The 17543-nt window shown below is 51.7% G+C and overlaps 7 protein-coding genes across 7 annotated transcripts; 1 reads left to right on the forward strand and 6 right to left on the reverse strand.

Moving 5' to 3' along the window:
• Positions 1 to 279: 279 nt before the first annotated feature.
• hsp88 (Hsp70 chaperone Hsp88) lies at positions 280 to 3369 on the reverse strand. Its single transcript, XM_026775846.1, has 5 exons — positions 2847 to 3369; positions 2702 to 2733; positions 1155 to 2586; positions 785 to 1093; positions 280 to 724 (listed from the first exon to the last, which is right to left on the reverse strand). Exons 1-5 carry the CDS (start codon positions 2919 to 2921, stop codon positions 434 to 436), a joined length of 2139 nt encoding a protein of 712 aa, XP_026631675.1. The 5' UTR covers positions 2922 to 3369; the 3' UTR covers positions 280 to 433.
• A 695-nt stretch (positions 3370 to 4064) lies between these two features.
• On the reverse strand, positions 4065 to 6506 carry chsD (chitin synthase D; the record flags this gene model as incomplete). Its single annotated transcript, XM_026770395.1, has 3 exons — positions 4065 to 6180; positions 6237 to 6403; positions 6456 to 6506. The coding sequence occupies 3 exons, from the start codon at positions 6504 to 6506 to the stop codon at positions 4065 to 4067; spliced, it is 2334 nt and encodes a 777-aa protein (XP_026631676.1).
• A 502-nt stretch (positions 6507 to 7008) lies between these two features.
• On the reverse strand, positions 7009 to 8314 carry BDQ94DRAFT_134368 (uncharacterized protein; the record flags this gene model as incomplete). The annotated part of the gene is made up of 2 exons (XM_026764448.1): positions 7496 to 8314; positions 7009 to 7443 (listed from the first exon to the last, which is right to left on the reverse strand). Coding segments are annotated over exons 1-2 (508 nt in total), but the record flags the coding sequence as incomplete, so codon positions are not given.
• A 463-nt stretch (positions 8315 to 8777) lies between these two features.
• On the forward strand, positions 8778 to 10050 carry BDQ94DRAFT_165769 (tRNA maturation protein LHP1; the record flags this gene model as incomplete). Its single annotated transcript, XM_026770396.1, has 2 exons — positions 8778 to 9859; positions 9945 to 10050. The coding sequence occupies 2 exons, from the start codon at positions 8778 to 8780 to the stop codon at positions 10048 to 10050; spliced, it is 1188 nt and encodes a 395-aa protein (XP_026631678.1).
• On the reverse strand, positions 10018 to 12872 carry BDQ94DRAFT_134371 (putative RNA binding protein Ligatin/Tma64). Its single transcript, XM_026764449.1, has 3 exons — positions 12767 to 12872; positions 11802 to 12669; positions 10018 to 11751 (listed from the first exon to the last, which is right to left on the reverse strand). Exons 1-3 carry the CDS (start codon positions 12785 to 12787, stop codon positions 10661 to 10663), a joined length of 1980 nt encoding a protein of 659 aa, XP_026631679.1. The 5' UTR covers positions 12788 to 12872; the 3' UTR covers positions 10018 to 10660.
• Positions 12873 to 13328: 456 nt separating this feature from the next.
• On the reverse strand, positions 13329 to 13757 carry BDQ94DRAFT_165771 (uncharacterized protein; the record flags this gene model as incomplete). The annotated part of the gene is made up of 1 exon (XM_026770397.1): positions 13329 to 13757. The coding sequence occupies one exon, from the start codon at positions 13755 to 13757 to the stop codon at positions 13329 to 13331; it is 429 nt and encodes a 142-aa protein (XP_026631680.1).
• Positions 13758 to 14129: 372 nt separating this feature from the next.
• On the reverse strand, positions 14130 to 16125 carry BDQ94DRAFT_134373 (lytic polysaccharide monooxygenase auxiliary activity family 9 protein). The gene is made up of 2 exons (XM_026764450.1): positions 16080 to 16125; positions 14130 to 16002 (listed from the first exon to the last, which is right to left on the reverse strand). The coding sequence occupies exon 2, from the start codon at positions 15483 to 15485 to the stop codon at positions 14277 to 14279; it is 1209 nt and encodes a 402-aa protein (XP_026631681.1). The 5' UTR covers positions 15486 to 16002; positions 16080 to 16125; the 3' UTR covers positions 14130 to 14276.
• Positions 16126 to 17543: the final 1418 nt, after the last annotated feature.

Raw genomic sequence — 17543 nt, forward strand, 5'->3', positions numbered from 1 at the left:
TGTCCACTACTACTAATTAAACACCGAGAAGCATCCTGTAAGATCAAGCATACTGCATGGGCAAAGATACTATATTCTGTATTACCAATCATATACTTTTCAAGCAGGTCTATCCACATCGCCATGGCATATCTCTAGTTCTTTTGCCCCTGCCAGTTTGCTTCCACCGTTTGACCTGGCCATCATCTCCAGGCCGACCATAAATAAACGCGGTGAGGGAAAGCAAGTACTGAAAGGGGAGATCATGTCGTTCTACATCACAGTGCCGACACCCGGCCAGAATAAAGTGAAGAAAAAAATAAGAGAAAATAATAAAAAGAAATCCGTAATAAACAACTGAAGGGGTTCAACATGATTGCATTGTTCGTGACCACATTGTCATCAAGCTGCGATCCCACAGCTGGGCTCACCGTTATCTACCAATTGAGCAAATTTACTGCTCAGCGGGCTTCTCGCCCTCAGCCGGAGCGTCCTTCATCTCAGCGTCGGGCTTCTCCTCGGCCTTCTTAGCCTCCTCTTCGGCCTTCTTGGCCTCCTCCTCGGCCTTACGCTTGGCCTCTTCTTCGGCACGCTTCTTGTTGGCGGCCTCCTCCTGGGCCTGGCGCTCGGCCTCCTGCTTCTCGCGGTAGCGCTGGATGATGGGACCGGCGACGAAGCGGATCTCGTCCATCTTGGCCACGTAGACCGACTTGGTGGTGTCCTCACCCTCCTCGTAGAGCCAGTCCTGAACAACTCAATTAGTTTCTGGTAAACGACAGATGGAACGAACGTTCTGAAAACTTACCTCGGTGTCGGTCAGCTTAGCCCGCAGCTTGTCCTTCTCCTCTTCGTTGGCGAACTCGGAGTAGACGCCGTCGATCTTGTCACGCAGCTCGTAGATGCTAGACTCGAGCTCGTTCTTCTTCTCATCGGTCTCGGCAATGAGCTTGTCCTCCATGTACATGGAGTTCTCACGCTCAGTCCAGGCGTTCAGGACGGACTCATCGGTGGAGGTAGTGCCAGTCGAGATGGGCAGATCGCCCTTGCGAACCTGCTTCTTGACCTTGCGAGTCTTCTTGGGCTGCTCACCATCCTTGCCATCGGTGTCCATGGCCTAATCAGTTGTCAGTAATCGGAACATCTCGCGAAAATGACCTCGGGGGTTTATCACTCACATCACCCTCCTCGGGAACAGGCTCCTCGACTTCCATGTCCTCAACGTAGTATCCGGACTCCAGGTTGAGGATACCGTGAAGGTTCAGACGAGCCTTGAGCTTGCAAATCATGAAATCGTCGTTGGCATCAGCCTTGACACCCTTGACGGAGAAGCGGCCAACCCAGGGGTTGACCTTGCCGGGCAGCATCTCGGGCTTGGCGTAGCGGGCCTCAAGATCGAAGGGCTGCTTGCGGTAGAAGGTAAGGATCTTGGTCGAAGGCATAACGTTGCCGCGGTTGAAAACGGTCAGGCTGGTGTCCTCGTCGGGGATGTCGGCAGACTGCTCCCAGGTGAATTCGATGGGGTAGTTGACGATGTCGTGAACGGAGAAGTCACGCACACGGAAGACGGGGGAGAGGATGGCACAGCTGAAAGCACAGCCGCGAGCAATGGCCTCATCCTGGTTGAGGGTGAAAGAGAGGGTCTTGCCGAAGAACTTGGCGACGGCGTCCTTGATGGCGGGCACACGGGTGCAGCCACCAACCATCTCGACGAAGTCAATGTCCTCGGGCTTGAGCTTGGCCTCAGCCAGGGCCTCCTCAATGGGAACGGTGACCCGGTCCAGAAGGGGCTTGACCATGGTCTCGAGCTCCTCACGCTTAACGATGGCGCGGACGTCGACGTCCTCCATCAGAGACTCAATGCTCATGGGGGCAGCAGGGTTGGCCGACAGGACCTTCTTCATCTTCTCGGCAGCGGCCAGGGTACGAGACCAGGCCTTGGGGTGAGAGCGGACATCGATCTTGAACTTCTCCTTGAACTCATCGGCGAAGTGCTCGGTCAGGGCACGGTCGAAGTTGCGACCACCGAAGTGACGGTCGTAGGCAGTAGCCTTGACGTTGAGCTCACCCTTGCGGAACTCGACGATGGAGGCAGTGTAGTCGCTGTAGCCGATATCGACGAACATGACCCGACGGGGCTTCTCCTCAGGGCCGGGCAGGTCGAGCTTAGTGATACCGTAACCGAGAGCGGTGGCGGTGGTGTCGTTGATCAGGCGGAGAACCTTGAGGCCAGCGATTTCACCGGCATCGAGCATGGCGCGGCGCTGGACGTCGGTGAACCAAGCGGGAACGCTGATAGTGACGTCGGAGACAGGAAGCTTCAGCTCCTTAGAGGTGATGTCCCGGATCTTGGTCAGGTACATGGCGACCAGCTGAGTAGCCGAGAACTTCTCCTTCTTTCCGAGGTAGCTGACCTCGGCACCGGCCTGGCCATTGACATCGCAAAGCTGAGCCGTGGTGTACTCCTGCTCGATCGCAACATCGGGGTCGCTGAATGTGCGGCCGATCAGGCGCTTCAGGTTGCCGACCGTGTTCTTGAGGTTGGAAGTCTCTTGCGTCTTAGCGGCCTCACCGAGAGCTCTGCAGCGGGCATTGAAGCCAACAAGGGAACTGTGTGGGAGAAAACCAAGTCAGTACACGGCTGGGTAACAGGTATACTGGTGAGGGCAGCGAATATGGCGCCGACATAAAAAATCATGATAAGCAAGTGAATGGGCGAACTTACGGAGTAGATCTGTTGGAAACTTCGTTGGTGATCTGTAAGCCATCACAATGGACCAGTTAGTAATTACTTGAGATCAATATGACGAGCGGATGGGCAGCGCTCGGAGGGGAAGAGAAAATTGGGTAGAGGGGGAAGAGTGACGCACAATATCAATACCCTTGTTACGGGCAACACCGACCTTGGTGCTCTGGGCACCGAAATCTATACCGACGACAGACATTGTCTAGATGAGGAAGAGGTAGAGAGGGGGGAGAAGAGAGTGGGGGGAAGAAAAAGAGGAGAGAGGGGAAAGAAGAAGAAGTAGAAGAGTGATGGAGAGGATGAAAGAGGAAAAAAGTGGAAGATGGGACTGAGGGGGAGAGGTTGGGGGAGGATCCAAAGAGGGCAGAGAAAAGAGCGAGACGGAGGGGGAGAATTTGCACTGCGAGAACTGCAGGACCCGCCACTAAAGCTCGCGGGCGGTGAGGCGTCGATTTTCCAACGTGGGCACCGCTGGCTCGTCAGTCACTGAAACTAGTAGTATCTATCAGGCAGATACTATCTAGGCGCAAATTCGATGGGGGGTTCCACTTGGGAGACAAATTAAAAATGTATAATTACGCACTAGAGGAGATCAATGCAGACAGATATATATATATAAGAAGCAGGTGTTCCCGGGTCGGAGGATTACAGGAATAAATAAGGGACCTGGCGCTCGCAAGCATCCCAGCTCAGCTTCACCGGCTTCTTTGGGCGCTCGTCGAACCTTCTGGCTGCTGCTCGACGCCTCCCACCTTTCACCGCTCCCCGTGTGCCGGCAGAACCCTACCTGACCGCTTTGGCGGGGCTTATCGATAGTTCAGAGTTTTTCTCCCGTTGGTGATGACTCATCATGTGCATATCTTTTTGGCCACTCCTGCGTTTCAGTTAACTACGAGGGTGTGTTTGGCACTCTATAGCTGTTGTTAAACGTCTGATAGACCCGGATACTGCAGCTGGTATATCGGTATCTTACGGTCTCGTTGGTTTGCAGACTTCTGTCGAGAAGAATCATCCGATCATCATATCCAAATTGTTGTGTCATGCTTGGTAACATGTAAATATCCATTTGTCTTACTCTACTGGTTATCAAGACCAAGTAGAGTAGACACGACTTTACCATACGCACATCCATGATTTCAGAGAATAGTAACTTCGGCTTGGTTGATAATGCGAGAAAAAGTTATTAGAATACAAAGGATGTGAATAGGCAACGGATCGAAAAGCCATGACTGAAAGAGAATCGAGTAACTAGTTCATTACACATGTGTGCATGAAGACAGGCTCTAGTACTCTGGTCAGTCGGGCTCTATTCCCAAGTCACTCTCATGCACTGCCTTTCGGTTCAAACCATTTGTTCTGGTTGCATATATCTCCTCTTCTGCCTCGGAATCCTGCTAGGACGCTTTGTATATTTTGGCTGTGGCAAGTGTTCATGGGGCTGAGACATATTCCCAGGAACAGCTCCAGATTGTTGCATCCCAGATTGCGGCACGCTTGACGATAGTACCGGGGCTTTTCCGCTCGGAATGCCGCTCCCTGACTCAATAGTATGCATTTCATACGCCCGGTTGTCTTCCAGGTCCTCGTTAGACTGCACGTCCAGGCCACGCTCTCCACCGTCTGCCTCCTGTGTGTGTAGAAGTCCGGTGGACTCCTGCGCCTGGCTACCAATGTAGAGTTTTGCTCGTTCCTCGGCACTCATCAAGGTTTCCACATGCTGGGGCAAAGAAATTGAATTACCGCCAGAGTCGGATGTCGCGACCGAGTCAGATGAGCAATGTGGATGAAGGCCGATGCGAGGCACGTCTGGAAGGGGGGTCAGGTATTTAGCGAGACTGGTCCCCAGAGCACCTTGATAGTCATAATACCGATCTGGAAGCTGTGGCGCAAATGAGAGGCGACCATTGACCTTGGATGAAGGCCGGATTGGAACGCCTTTCTCTTCAGTTTTCGTTCGAAAGGTGTCTACCTGGACATTTAGCTCATCCCCCTGGACCCTAGCCTTCTCGACCGCTTCCTCTGGTGTAGTATGCTCATCAGCTTTGGCTGCGTCAGCTCGAGGCCCGCCCCACGTTCGCTGGCCTGCAGTAAAAATCCCGTACACTATGTAAAGCCAATTGAAGAAAGGATTCAGGATGAACATCAGGGGATAGAGCCAGGCTTTGAATCGTTTGAGTCTTATCCCAAAATAAACCATGAGGATGTAATTGAGACCGAGCGAAACTGCAATGAAGCCAACAGGCAGGTTCTTGATCTTGCTGGAAGTTGTGATGATCGAGATCGCCAGAATGAAGAATAGCAATGCAGTCGTCCGGATTGTGTTCTGCATGAAGCGCACCAGACACAATAGTGGGTAGCGTTTCCACAATCTGACATCAGTCAGCATACACACTTCGTTGGTTATGTAGCCGAGAAACCATCGGCGTCGTTGTTTAAGCAGGCTACAGAACGTCTGTACCGCCTCTGTCTTGCAGAAAGCACTTGTGCACATCTGAATCTGATAGCGTTCAATCGCCCCGATCATAAATAAGTGCGTTAACCAGCGATCTTCTCCCAAGTGACACTTGCCATAGTCGAAGAGATCCTCACATTGCTCAGCTTTGTCTGCGAAGTAGTATCTCGCCATCTTGCGGAAAGCTGAGAATCGTAGGATTGTCAGTGCTCCCGGTAGGCAGGTTACAGCGCCGCAACCAGACTCCACAGTACGTTCAACAAGCTGCCCATGAATGTATTCCATGTCCTGCAGAACAGTTATCAGGGAAATTCTCTCTGTGGTCGAAGTGATGATGCCTGTCATCGCTAACATATTATGCTGACTCCCTGGTTTCAATTCCATGTCGTACATGAAGTTCTGCAGACATAGTTTGTCAAGAATGCAGTCTGAATCGATGAACAACAGAAATAGATCGTCATGATGCTTTAGATAGTCGGCATAAACCTTGTCAATCAGCCTGAAGGTCTGTTTCTGGCAATGGCGTTTGCCACCGTGCTTGAATCTTGACACAGTGATTCTTGCTCCTTGGTATGTCACATCAATGCTCTGCGGGTAACTCTCCAGCGAAATCGGAATTCCAAGATGATTGATCACTTGGAGATAAGGTTCGTCGATGTTGCATCCATCATAGGACAGAAAGACATGGATGCAATAACTAGGATAGTCACTGTTAACGACTGAGTCAATTGCCTTGATCAGAACGACGGGGTCTTCTTTGTATACTGGCATGACGATGACAGTTTTCGGTGCGGTGCGGTCATCCAAAGCCTCCTTCACCCTTTTGGTTCGCCCTAAGGAGTGAATCACGAATCTATTGACACAAAATAGCCAGGGAATGATGAGAAGCGCAGAGAATGCCCAGAATGCGAACCATTGTAGTACCGACACGAGCTGATGAGGAAAATATTGCGTGATCTGCGGTGGTAGTGGAAGAATAGCAATCATCACCGGAAGGAAGATTCCCCTACATGAGTGTTATGATAGTTCCTTTCATGAAACTTTGCACTTACACAAGCTCACCTACACAGCGTGATGAGAAGGGCCATGATGACTGCGAGAACTCGAATACTCCAGTGATCGGCCTTCTGATATACTTTGATCAGACAGTAAATAAACGCAGCAAGGAAAAGAAACCACTCCAATAGCGCTGCAAGCAACAACGGTCCGAGGATTGAAATGTAAATGATCTAAGCCCATAGTAAGTGTACTTGTCTTCCAATATTTTGGCTTCAAGCCTACATCTCTAGTAGGCCATGCGACTAACACCTCGGACACTAGTTCCTCGGCCATGATGAGGCGAGCTGGCGTTTCGTTTCGGCTTGACCAGTTCAAATCCTCCGCAGGTCTCTATAAATGCTAAATTTATAAGTTTAACACTCGCGAAGAACCGTCAAAGGTGCCCGAAGCAAACCGTATTCGTTGAAAAGCAAGTGGTCTTTCGTACACTACTCGGATAGAAGGAGCTCTCTTTTCGGTCGCCGCGGGTTCCAGCAACTATCAACATGCCTTGCTGATGAGGGTTGATCCTGTTAGCTTCTTCCCTGGTAGAATATGGAAATAGCAGCAAAAGCACACTTTCACATACCTTAGAATATTGTATGACATATTGGCTTGGATGAACGGCTTAGGAGAGCGAAACAATCGCACAACCTCTGTGAAATAATGCAATGTGGTAGTCCGAAGTATATCAACAAAACCCGTCTGACACCTAGATATTATGTTGCGGACATGATACCGAAGGAAAGGTTAGGCTGGAGTCAGTAACTATGAAAAAAAGGTTATGGTGCTGACAGCCTGAAAGGCTCCAACGGAGCTGAACCAAAACGGAAAGGGCAGGTGCTCTCAGTCCAAAGTGCAGTAGTACATACCCCCTTCTGGGGAAGTGCCGGGCATCTGCTTTGCTTTTTTCTAGTTTTATCTCAACTCGAAGTATTCCAACCCATATTCATTGACTTTGTTTGATAGCAATGTCTCTCGGGTTGCCTTCACTAGTGGTAGCTAGGAGCCAAGACTTTCCAAGTCATACATCCATTAATACTTTGTTCTTGCATCACTTTGGATATCCCCCTCAGACTAAGCGTCGTTCAGAAGGCTGCAAACCGAATCCATGGGCTGGCGAATCACGTTTCGATTGGACAATCTGAACCGCTTTCTCCTCAAGTAGACCCCGAACAACCAGATGACGAATAAACTCCATAGTCCACTCTTGACATCTCCTGTTGGTGGTCTGTGCATGTCAGGCTGGAGCACCGGCAGTGAGGTTCTCAACTATTACTCACGTCATTAACAGGTGCCATGAAATTCTCACTGACACGGGAGGCCGGTATCTGACTGGCTGCGATTTCAAGATCATCCCTCGGGGCATGGTCTACGAACATACTCCTCTCTCCTGGGGAGTCCGCAATATGGTGAGAGTCGACATATCCAAGCAATGCCGTCTCATATGGCTCTGCGTTTGAAGATAGGGAGTGATTCCGTTTGAACTCGAGTTGATAGCCCATCATAGGCGCACCCACAACGTGTATCGAAGTACCTATAGTGGAACAAGCGACTGACGGAACGAAGATTGAGAAATGGGCACGCTGGCTCGGGCTATTTCGGGATGATACGAGGAATATTGCTCTGGGAGGCATAACGGTAGTATACGATGGAGTAGAAGAGCAACAACTTTCGGTTGGAACGGTCTATAGTAAACCAGGGTGTTGAGGCCAGTCTGCTAAGTACTTGGACGATATTCAATATTGCTTCTGAGGGGTTGATATTGACCGCCTGCGCTTGAAAGCCGGCTAGGCAACAACAGCAGATGCATGTCTGATTGGTACCTACTACGGTGATTGTCGTCTGTTGTAGCAGCATGCCACATGTTTTGGGACTTTCCGAATTTCCAAGTATATACCTAACTGGTAAAATAAGAACCCAAGCACCTGTTCCAACCCAGCTTCACTTTTCCCTCAAGCGGCCTATTCGGCTATGCAGGATTCGTGAGGGAGTAGTCATGATGTGACCAAACACTGTGCTTCTTTCGACTTTGTAAAAGAGGTCAGTCCGGCTACTTTCCTAAAGCGGCCAAGTCAGCTGTTTGCGCCACACAAACACGGCCGCCTGGCTGCCTGAGGCGAGCAAGACAGTTGCTCCGCTGCGGCGCTCAGAAAATTTCCCCCGCCGCGCATTAATTGGCCTGGCCATTTTCCCTCTCGCATCTGGAGCTCGTCTTTAAATTACTTGCAGGTGTCTTTTCCCGGGCGATTCCTCTTTTCCGCTTATATTTCTATCTTGCGCTCGCGCATTCTAGGTAAGATACAAGTGCCCTGCTTGCTTCCTTCATTCTATTCTCCGCATCGCCGTCGCGCGGTTCTCCGTCCATCATTGGCCAAATCGGTCCGTATCATGGTTCTGACGCGGGATTGCACCCTGCCCTCATCTTGGACTTATTTGCCTGTGGCACTCTGCTTTTGACGATATGTAGGAATTACTGACTGATATATTTCAACTCTAGTATAGACCCTATAAATCAATTTCCTTCCTTATCCCCTTATCCTCCTACAACACAGCTCCGTGACCATGTCCGAAGAGCAAAAGCCCGTCGCCCAGCCCAACGCTGAGGCTGAGAAGGATGTCCAGAACGTCCTCGCCGAGCTGAAGGGCGAGAACGAAGCCCCCGCCAACGGTACTGAGAAGAAGGAGGCCGAAGATGCCGAGGAAGCCCGCATTGTCGAGGCCGCCGCCAAGCTGGGCGAGAAGTCTGAGAAGGCTGAAGAGCAGAAGGAATCCAAAACACAGGAATCTCGCAACGACAACCGGGGTCGCGAGGGCCGCTTCAACCGCCGCAACAACGCCAAGTTTGACCCCTCCACGCAGCAGGTGACTGATGACCCGGTCGAGATTCGCAAGCAGGTTGAGTTCTACTTCTCTGACTCCAACCTGCCCATGGACAAGTTCCTGTTCTCCAAGGTTGGCGGCAGCGCCAACCGTTCCGTTCCTCTGGAGCTTCTGCACTCCTTCAAGCGCATGCGCCGCTTCCAGCCCTTCAGCGCCGTGGTTGAAGCCCTCAAGTCGTCCGAGACGCTTGAGCTGACCGATAACGATACCTCCGTGCGCCGGAAGACGCCCCTTCCGGAGTCCGTGTCGCAGACTCACGACCACAACGTGGTCAAGGTGTTCGAGGACCAGGCCATGAGCCGTAGCATCTACGCCAAGGGTTTCGGCGACGAGGAGCCGACTACCCAGCTTGACATCGAAGCTTTCTTCGCCCCCTACGGACCCGTCAACGCCATCCGTCTGCGTCGTGCCTATGACAAGACCTTCAAGGGCAGTGTTTTCGTTGAGTTCGAGTCGGAGGAGAAGCAGAAGGCTTTCCTGGCCCTGGACCCCAAGCCCCAGTGGAAGGGACAGGACCTGCTCATCAAGAGCAAGAAGGATTACTGCGACGAGAAGGTGCGCGAAATTGAGGCTGGCCGCGTGAAGCCCAGCGGCTCTCGTGGACGCGGTGGCTTCCAGCGCGGTCGCGGCCGTGGCCGTGGTGGAAACCGTGGCCGTGACAACCGCGACTGGAGGGAACGCCGCGCGGCTGACCAGAAGAACGGCTTCAACGACAAGAAGAGTGAGCCCAAGGAGGAGCGCACTGAGGTTCAGAAGGATGCTCGGTATGTATTGATTTCTGCTTCCCCCCGATCACCACCTTCCCTACCCCATCTCTCAAAGCAAATGTATACTAACAAAACACCCCAGCGGCGTCCCCATTGTTCAGAGCACCGCCGAAACCGGCCAGAAGCGTGCCGCCGAAGACGAGGCGAACGGCGACCACCCGGCCAAGAAGGTGGACGCCAAGGAGTAAACGAAATAACGTCATCTAAATCAAAAAAACGAAAAGTTGCAATTCTCATCAAGGACAACAGTTGCTTATTTATTCGTTGCTTCGAGAGAAAATGGGAATAAGGGATGGGATACAAAAAGCATGACTTTGGCTCGAATTACTACCCCCGGACTTTGAAGACCATAGTACCATAATGGCGTTGTATAATTTCATTATTTTTTTTTTCTCCTTTTAAGGGTTATTCTTATTGATCGGTTTTCTTTCTTCGGTGGATATTACATTCTAGATACTCGAAATAGAATGTTCTGGAATCCATCTTTACCATTTAGTTTCCTCTTTCTGGCTGGTGAGTATGCCATTGTAAAGAATCCATGACAAGGCTAGAAACAGAACTAGGTAAGCAAAATTGCGACTGGTTATATGATGGAATTACAATGCTTAGCAGCAGCACCCTATACTAATGCAGTGCACAACTAGTGATACCCAGAGCTACATTACTTGAGTTCCTTCCAAGTAGTAGAGATATCGAGGGCAATAGCCAGGTTTGCACATATATCCATCAACTACTGCACGTATAGAACGGTAACATATGTAAAACCATCACTCTTTCAGCCCTTTTTATCCCGATTGCTTATTTCTTCTTCTTCGTCTTATCCACAACATCAATCCACTGCGTCCTCAACCCACGTCTCACCAACGCCGTCTCTAACGCGCGTCGCTGGTCTCCCTGGACAAGCACCTCCATAACGCCCTTCGGCGCGCCAGTAGCCTGCGTCACGCTGGTGCTGCTAGCACACTTCTTCTGCAGCTCTTCGGCCAGAAGACTAGGGATGATGCCGAACACTTCGAGGTTCCAGACCTTGGTGACGGTCTTGGAGCCGGTGCGGCGTTCGAGAATTACGTTGACCTTGGGGGCGGCGCCTGCTTTGGGCTTCACGTCGGAGAGGGTTTGACCTGGCCGTAGGATGACGTAGTGGGCTGTCATGAGGGAGTGGTCATCGATGAGACGCTTGAGGAGGCCGTCGCGGGTGGTCTTGCCGCGGGCGAGAGTGCTTTTGTCATCGGCGGAGGAAGAGGTGAAGATGGTGTTGGCGAGGTAGGGGTTGAGGGTGATGATGCGTTTGTTTTTGGGGTCGACGAGTGGGGGATTTTGAGATTGGATGTATTGGTCGAGGTGAGTGGAGATGTCGGTGTACTTGTAGTAGTTGCTGGGGTGGGTGCTGGATAGAGCAGGGAAGATGGTTGGCGTGAGTTTGTTGGTTGGGCGATATACAGTCTGCACGGTCAGGGTTTGGCCGACTGAGGGGTCACCGCTCTGTGTAGATGCGGTTTTGGCGTTATTTGCCTGAGTGGCAGGCTTTCCTGCGTTCTCAACGGTATTCTTGGATGGGAGTCTGTAAGGGATGAACTGTTCAACACGATGGTCGTTGAAGTCCACGTCGAGGATGACGGTCTCTTGGCCGTTGCGGTCTTTGGACTTGACCAGGCGCTGCTTGTCCAGATATTTGATGAACTTTTTCACATTTTTCCAGCTGGTCTTCTTGATTTGATAGTATTGGGCTTGCTTGGCAGTGTATATGGGCAGGTGGGGTGTGATCATGTTTGATATCAGAGCAGATGGTTGGACAGGTAGAGATAGACCGTGGTTGGTAGCAGATGGATTATCTTGCTTGAGCTTGTAGAGGGAGTAGAGGAAGGCCTTTTCGAAAGCCTCGTCAATCTCTTCAAGCGGTCAGTATAGCTACACTCAGGTTGTATTGAGCGAGACTCACCTTTGGTTGTGGGCTCCTTCTCTTCAACTTCAGGTGCCTCCTCCTGCGGGACATCAGGCGCCTCATCTGATGCTTCCTCGCCTCCAGTTGCTTGAACTGCATCGTCACCTCCTACTGCTAGGCCCTGCACTCCCTCTTCAATCTCTCCTACATCTTCGTCCTCTTCCAGTTCATCATCCCACCCCTCTAGATATTCTGGAGCGGGCTGACCCGGCTTGGAAGACGAGCTCCAAGCCCACAACTCATCGCCTTCCCAGTGCAGACCCCGAACAGCATGTCCCTTCGTACCCTGAACCTCTCCAAGTGCAGAGATGTCAATCTCACACACGCCCACAAACAATGGTACCGTATGCCTGTTCAGACTAGCGACAGCAACCACTGCGCCCTTGACGGCACGCTCGTCGAAAGGCGGGTCATTGGCCAGACCCGGAGTCATCAGGTCTGCTCCTCCGTGCAGTTTCTGCATGACCATTTGTGGAGTATGGAGCAGTGGCACCAGATCTGGGTTGTGCCAAAGTGTATATACCGTAGGGTAGAGGCGTCCATCGGCGCCGGGCCCATGGTCGACTCTGAACCACAGGATCCTTTCGTCGGCCCCCGGATGTGTTCCAACATACACTGTCCCTTGTACTTCGCGAAGCTGGGGCCCGGCGGTCGTAGTAAAGCGTGCGGTCAAGCAATCCTCGGGAAGTAAGGCATTTCGGATGGAGGTGAGGTTTGGCGCCGTTGAGTTGGATGCGCCTGGAGCTGAGTCGTCGCCGCTGGTTTCAACTGGCGCACTTTGCGGGACCTCGATCTTGTAATCTCTGATTATCTGATCGGCAATCTTCCGACGGTCGGAAGACCGCAGGGGAGAAAGGTTCTTGATCTGCGTTTGGCTAGCGTGAGTAATGAGCTCTAAAGGCACGATTGACCTTTCCGTGTTGTGACCGATCCCAGAGTGGTGCGGGGGAGGGGTAACGTACCGTGGGCTTCTTCTTGAACATGATGGAGGAACGAGGGTGCAGTGCTCCGATAGACGAGTATCAAATGGCAATATAATCCATGCAGCCCACGCCAGTAGGAATGGAGGGTCCGGGAGTGGATAAAGGGAAGAAGATGCTATTCGGAGATCTGCTGAGGGGGACGAACGAATGGATTTGACTACCGCAACAACAATCGCCCGCGTGGTCCCCGCTTCCGAGGTTTCAAAACATTCTCCGGATACATCACCGACTAACATCATCACTAGCAATCAAAGCGTGAACTCCTTGAGAGTGCCAAAGACCCTTAACGTCCACTATAAACACAATTCAGTTTTCTGTCCTGTATCATGTAGAACGATAGCGGTAGTACCTGCCGGAGAGTCTTACCGAAACCTTTTCAGGTCAAGTCCTGTTGTATACTTCGCCGGCATCTAGGTAGAGCAAAAGCACAAAATAGAGGCCTACTCACCAGTTCTTGGCTCAATCATAATAATCATCGCAAAACCCATCATCCACCCCATAGTCTGACTGGTCATAGCATTCCTCGACCGGCTCACGGTATCTACCTCGCAGTCCTCGTAGTCGTGGTGGCTCTGGTCTCCCTCGTAACCTTCATACTGATCGTGATAGAATTGACTAGTCCTTCCTCCCAAGCCTCACATTTTTGCCCAGCCAGTTCTGCTCCCCAGTACTCGCAATATCCCGGGCTGGGTTCGCAACGTCCTGCTTCCTGATCCTCGTAGTGCTCTTGGTAACGTTCCTGCTGCCCGGCCTCCCAATACTCCTGATCATACCGTCTCATGGTGTCTATGGTCGGATTCACTTCACCGTAGTCCTCAAAGTAGTACGCGTTCAATCCATGAGATAACATGAAGTCATGCATGTTGTTAAATTCGGCTTCCTTGATCATTCGATACTGACTCTTCTCATTTGGGGGGAGGAGGGGAGGGATGTCATCCGGCTGCTGAGGTGCGACCTGCGAGGGCGACATGATGGCTTGGGCAGAGAGGGAAAGAAGATGATAAGCAGCACTTTGGATACTCTAATATGAGAGAGAAACTTGAAGGTGGGGAGAGGTAATAGTCTATCCGAAGCAAGGCAGTAAATTACTCTGTAGCAGTCCCTTCCTTTTTGGGTGAGAATCGGTCACCGGGTATCATCATGATTATTGGGGAGGAATCTACCAAGTTAGTATGCTGGTAACCACATCAATAAGGATCATTTGAGCCATTCGGTAGGCTATTGTTGTCCTTATTACGAGCGTCAACAAATAACTACCAACGACTACGGAGAGTCGATTCTATTTCTAGAGCAATACAAACAATGCGCAAGAATACGACAAGAGAACGGTACAGTTGAAAGTCTCAGCTTCAATATTGATTTTTTATAGGTACATAAGTGGATACCCGATCCGGAGCGAAAAGAGCATCAGACGGCTGCTCGTGTAGCCGTCAGATAGAAACAAGAAGGAATGTCTATATGATCCGAACTTCCACGTCTGGCTGGGCGCTTAGGCGTTGAGGTCACGGGCGTGCTTCTTCTCAGTGACCAGCCAAGAGAAGGTCTCCTTCAGGACGCTGAGGAACTGGTCGGCGCTCAGAGAGCTGAAGTAGCTGGTGAGGTTGTCGCTGGAGACGGCGACACTGGAGCTGCTGGGGGTGGAAGCAGCGGCGCTGGAGCTGGCGACCTGGATGTGGGTCTGCTGGGGGGCGCTGCCAGTGACAGTGACCTGCACAACGTCAGTCGAAGTCTGGTAAGCAGTGGCGACCGCAGTCTGAACGGTGGTTTCAACGTCGGTGACAACGGCAGCAGCAGCAGTGGTGGTGGCGCTTACGGCGGAGCTAGTCGCAGCGGCAGCGCTGGTGGTGGGGGTGGAAGCGCTGGAAGTCGAGGCACTGGAAGTAGTGGCGGCGGCAGCGGCAGCGGAGCTGGTAGAAGAGGCACCGGAGGAGCTGCCAGAAGAGCTGCTGGAGGAAGTGGCGTTGTACATAGCAGGACCGGGGATGTCGTAGGAGCTCAGGGTCTCGTAGATGTTGACCAGGATACCCGGGTCGGTGTCCTTGTAGAGGGCTTCACCCTTGGTGCCGGAGTAGGTGGAGCTACCACTGCCGGTAACCTTCAGGTTGAGACACTGGGGGTAGTTCTGGGCGCCATCCTTGTTCTCAGCGGAGTGCAGGGCAATGATCTCGTGGCGCAGGACGTAGTTACCAGCCTCGAGGGTCGAGGGAATGGTCACAGTCCAGCTGTTGTTGTTGGAGATCAAGTTGTCAGTGGCCCAGGTTCCGGGGACTTCAGTGTCGCTAATGAGGCCGCTCTCGTCGATCTTGAAGAACTCAAGGTCAGTCTTGGTGACATCGGAGCAGTCACCGTTGCAGTTGGCAAGGTAAGTCAGGACGGGACCGTGGTGGCTGGAAGGCCAGTCAGTCCACTGAAGCTCAACAGTACCACCGGCCTTGACGTCAGCGGAGATAGCACCAGGCTTAGCGCTCTTGTGGCAGATGATGTCAGGGTCCGAGTATTCAGAGCCGTCGACGAAGCCAAGGTCAGTGGCTGTGGTAGACCAGGCAATGGTCTCCGGAGGGTCACTCTCATAGGGGTAGGAGGAGACGATGTATCCTCCGTAGTACTCGCCGTCGATGACAGCACCAGACACATAACCGTGGCCAGCAACAAGGGCGGCCGAGCCGAGGACGACACCAGCAATCTTAGCGACAGACATCTTGCAGGCTTTGGGTTAATCAACGCACAGCGTGATCGTGGGTAAGAGGGATCGGTTGGGAAAGAAAGAGTGACGAAGCAAACGGTCTTCAATCAATGAAGCCAGGAAAGGAAAGTAAGAGAATGGATGGTTCTAAGACCCCGGGAAAGAAATGAATGAGAAGCTGATGAGGAGGAAAGGAAGAAAGGTCGAAGCAAGACGTGAATCCAGCGCCTTTATATAATGCTAGCCATGGTCGCCGTTCTATCAAGTCTCCGCCCAGAGCTCAGACCGAACGGTTTCGAACCAGGATAAATGAAAGGTTCACTCCCCGATAGCCATGCTGCAACTAGATTTTCTTGGCAGCTGTCAGGTTCCCACAGAATACAGGGCCGACTGAGACGCGGAATTGATTGGGATAGGGTCGTCGCAGGCGGAGAGTCTGGGATTGATGAAAAGCAGGCACTAGACCACAGACCACAAACACGCCGGTAGGTTCCAGAGTTGGAGGTCGAGACACCCTTGCAGGAGCCAGTTACTACTTAGGCATTAGCGTTGTCCAAAAAGGGGAGACGGAGAGGCGCCGAAAAGGGCCCAGCGGATTTAGCTACTCACCAGAGCAGAAGAGTGGACCGAATCCCGGCGCCCCTCTGGCCGTCCGGCGGCAGTCTGCGACATGGCGAGTTTCAACCTGGAGCTATTCTGGCTCCAACTCCGCCCTGCCAAGAAATGCCATTGTTGCAAGTCCGCCGGAAGTGGCTTGTTTAGGTTATGTCAGTCGTTGAAGATAGAGGAATCCGTTCAATTTGGATTGAATGAAGAGAAGGCATTCGAAGCCGGGGGTGAAGTACTGCCATCCAACCATTGTTACAGAGTAGTTCGATAGTCAGTTGTAGTCAGGTGGTATTGCAGTAACAAGCGATCAACCACGTGCGCACTAGTCCCTTTTGAACCCTCGCTCACCTCCCTCAGTGGCTTTTCACTTCTATTATGGGAGCTTCTCCATGTACTGTGTAAAAAGTGCCGGAAAAAAAAAATAAGCAGCGACAAGTTTAGATCTCAGGTGGAGGGGCGCAATAATGCCACCTGCCACCCAATAGAGATGGTGCCATCCCGTCACATACATAGTGATGATAACTGGGGCCGGGGCCCATCCGACAATTAGATTGAGACCGCCGATTTAATTGCAGGGAGGGCCGCATTGGACTTGGTCTTGGCAAAGACATTACGAAGTAGAGTCAAGCTTCCCATGATTGATTCGTTCACCTTCTCAGCTTTGATTAATACTCCCCTTGGAGGCTAATAAGCAACAGCCCTGTATTGATTGGATGCAGCCAGCTTCTGCTGTATGGAGTTGGTGTGGATTGCTGGCTAGTCCTTGAGTTGAAAACACATTCGTGGCCGCAAGAGCTCCTTTCGATAGGACCCTAAGGGTCCACGCGCCACATGCAGGGACCGCTATTGCTTCTTGAAGCGCCCGACTTTGTCCAGTAGTACAATCCCTTACTGATTCTCATCAGCTTTTGGGAGTCTGGGCGCTCACTGGTGGTAGTCTGTTACTGGTAGATAGGTGGGACCCCTAACCAAGTTGCACCGTTGGGGTCTTCAATCCGAAACACACCCATTGGCGGAGTTCGCTATCCACATGTACCAGCGACCAACCAAGCTTTTTTCTACGACGGCCATCGGTATGCTTGTTTGATAGAGGGACTCCTGTGGAATAATTTTTCTCCCGCGGATCTTTCGTATCTTGCCAGAATAAGAATGTCAGGTGTTGCAGATGATATGAACGGTCGTCTTGTCCTAGCTGCGAACCTCCTTGGGACCGTGGCTATTCGCCTAAGCATACTTGAATACTGAACTCCAGCCCCAAATTGAAATGCTTGGGCTGGACATACACTCAATAGGTTTCCTACGCCTGGCTTTAGGCTTATGACTAGCGAAAACTTCTTGTTGTGTATAACCAGCCAGCCATTCAGCGCTGATTCGAAATTCACGTTCCTATGTACTCCGTATGCATAGTATAAATATAGATAATGCGACTTATCATATAACACAAACGTTTATTGAGCGAGGAAC

The sequence above is a fragment of the Aspergillus welwitschiae genome (genome assembly GCF_003344945.1).
Source record: "Aspergillus welwitschiae strain CBS 139.54b unplaced genomic scaffold BDQ94scaffold_2, whole genome shotgun sequence".
Classification (NCBI taxonomy): domain Eukaryota; kingdom Fungi; phylum Ascomycota; class Eurotiomycetes; order Eurotiales; family Aspergillaceae; genus Aspergillus; species Aspergillus welwitschiae.

Excerpts from the sequence above, each read along its gene's own strand:
- hsp88 (XM_026775846.1), bottom strand. The coding sequence starts at position 2,921 with ATGTCTGTCGTCGGTATAGATTTCGGTGCCCAGAGCACCAAGGTCGGT. Across the intron at positions 2,734-2,846 it reads GTAACAAGGGTATTGATATT|ATCACCAACGAAGTTTCCAA; the intron begins GTGCGTCACTCT and ends GATGGCTTACAG. Across the intron at positions 725-784 it reads CTAAGCTGACCGACACCGAG|GACTGGCTCTACGAGGAGGG; the intron begins GTAAGTTTTCAG and ends TGAGTTGTTCAG.
- BDQ94DRAFT_134371 (XM_026764449.1), bottom strand. The coding sequence starts at position 12,787 with ATGTTCAAGAAGAAGCCCACG. Across the intron at positions 12,670-12,766 it reads TGTTCAAGAAGAAGCCCACG|ATCAAGAACCTTTCTCCCCT; the intron begins GTACGTTACCCC and ends AGCCAAACGCAG. Across the intron at positions 11,752-11,801 it reads GAAGGAGCCCACAACCAAAG|AGATTGACGAGGCTTTCGAA; the intron begins GTGAGTCTCGCT and ends GACCGCTTGAAG.
- BDQ94DRAFT_134373 (XM_026764450.1), bottom strand. The coding sequence starts at position 15,485 with ATGTCTGTCGCTAAGATTGCTGGTGTCGTCCTCGGCTCGGCCGCCCTT.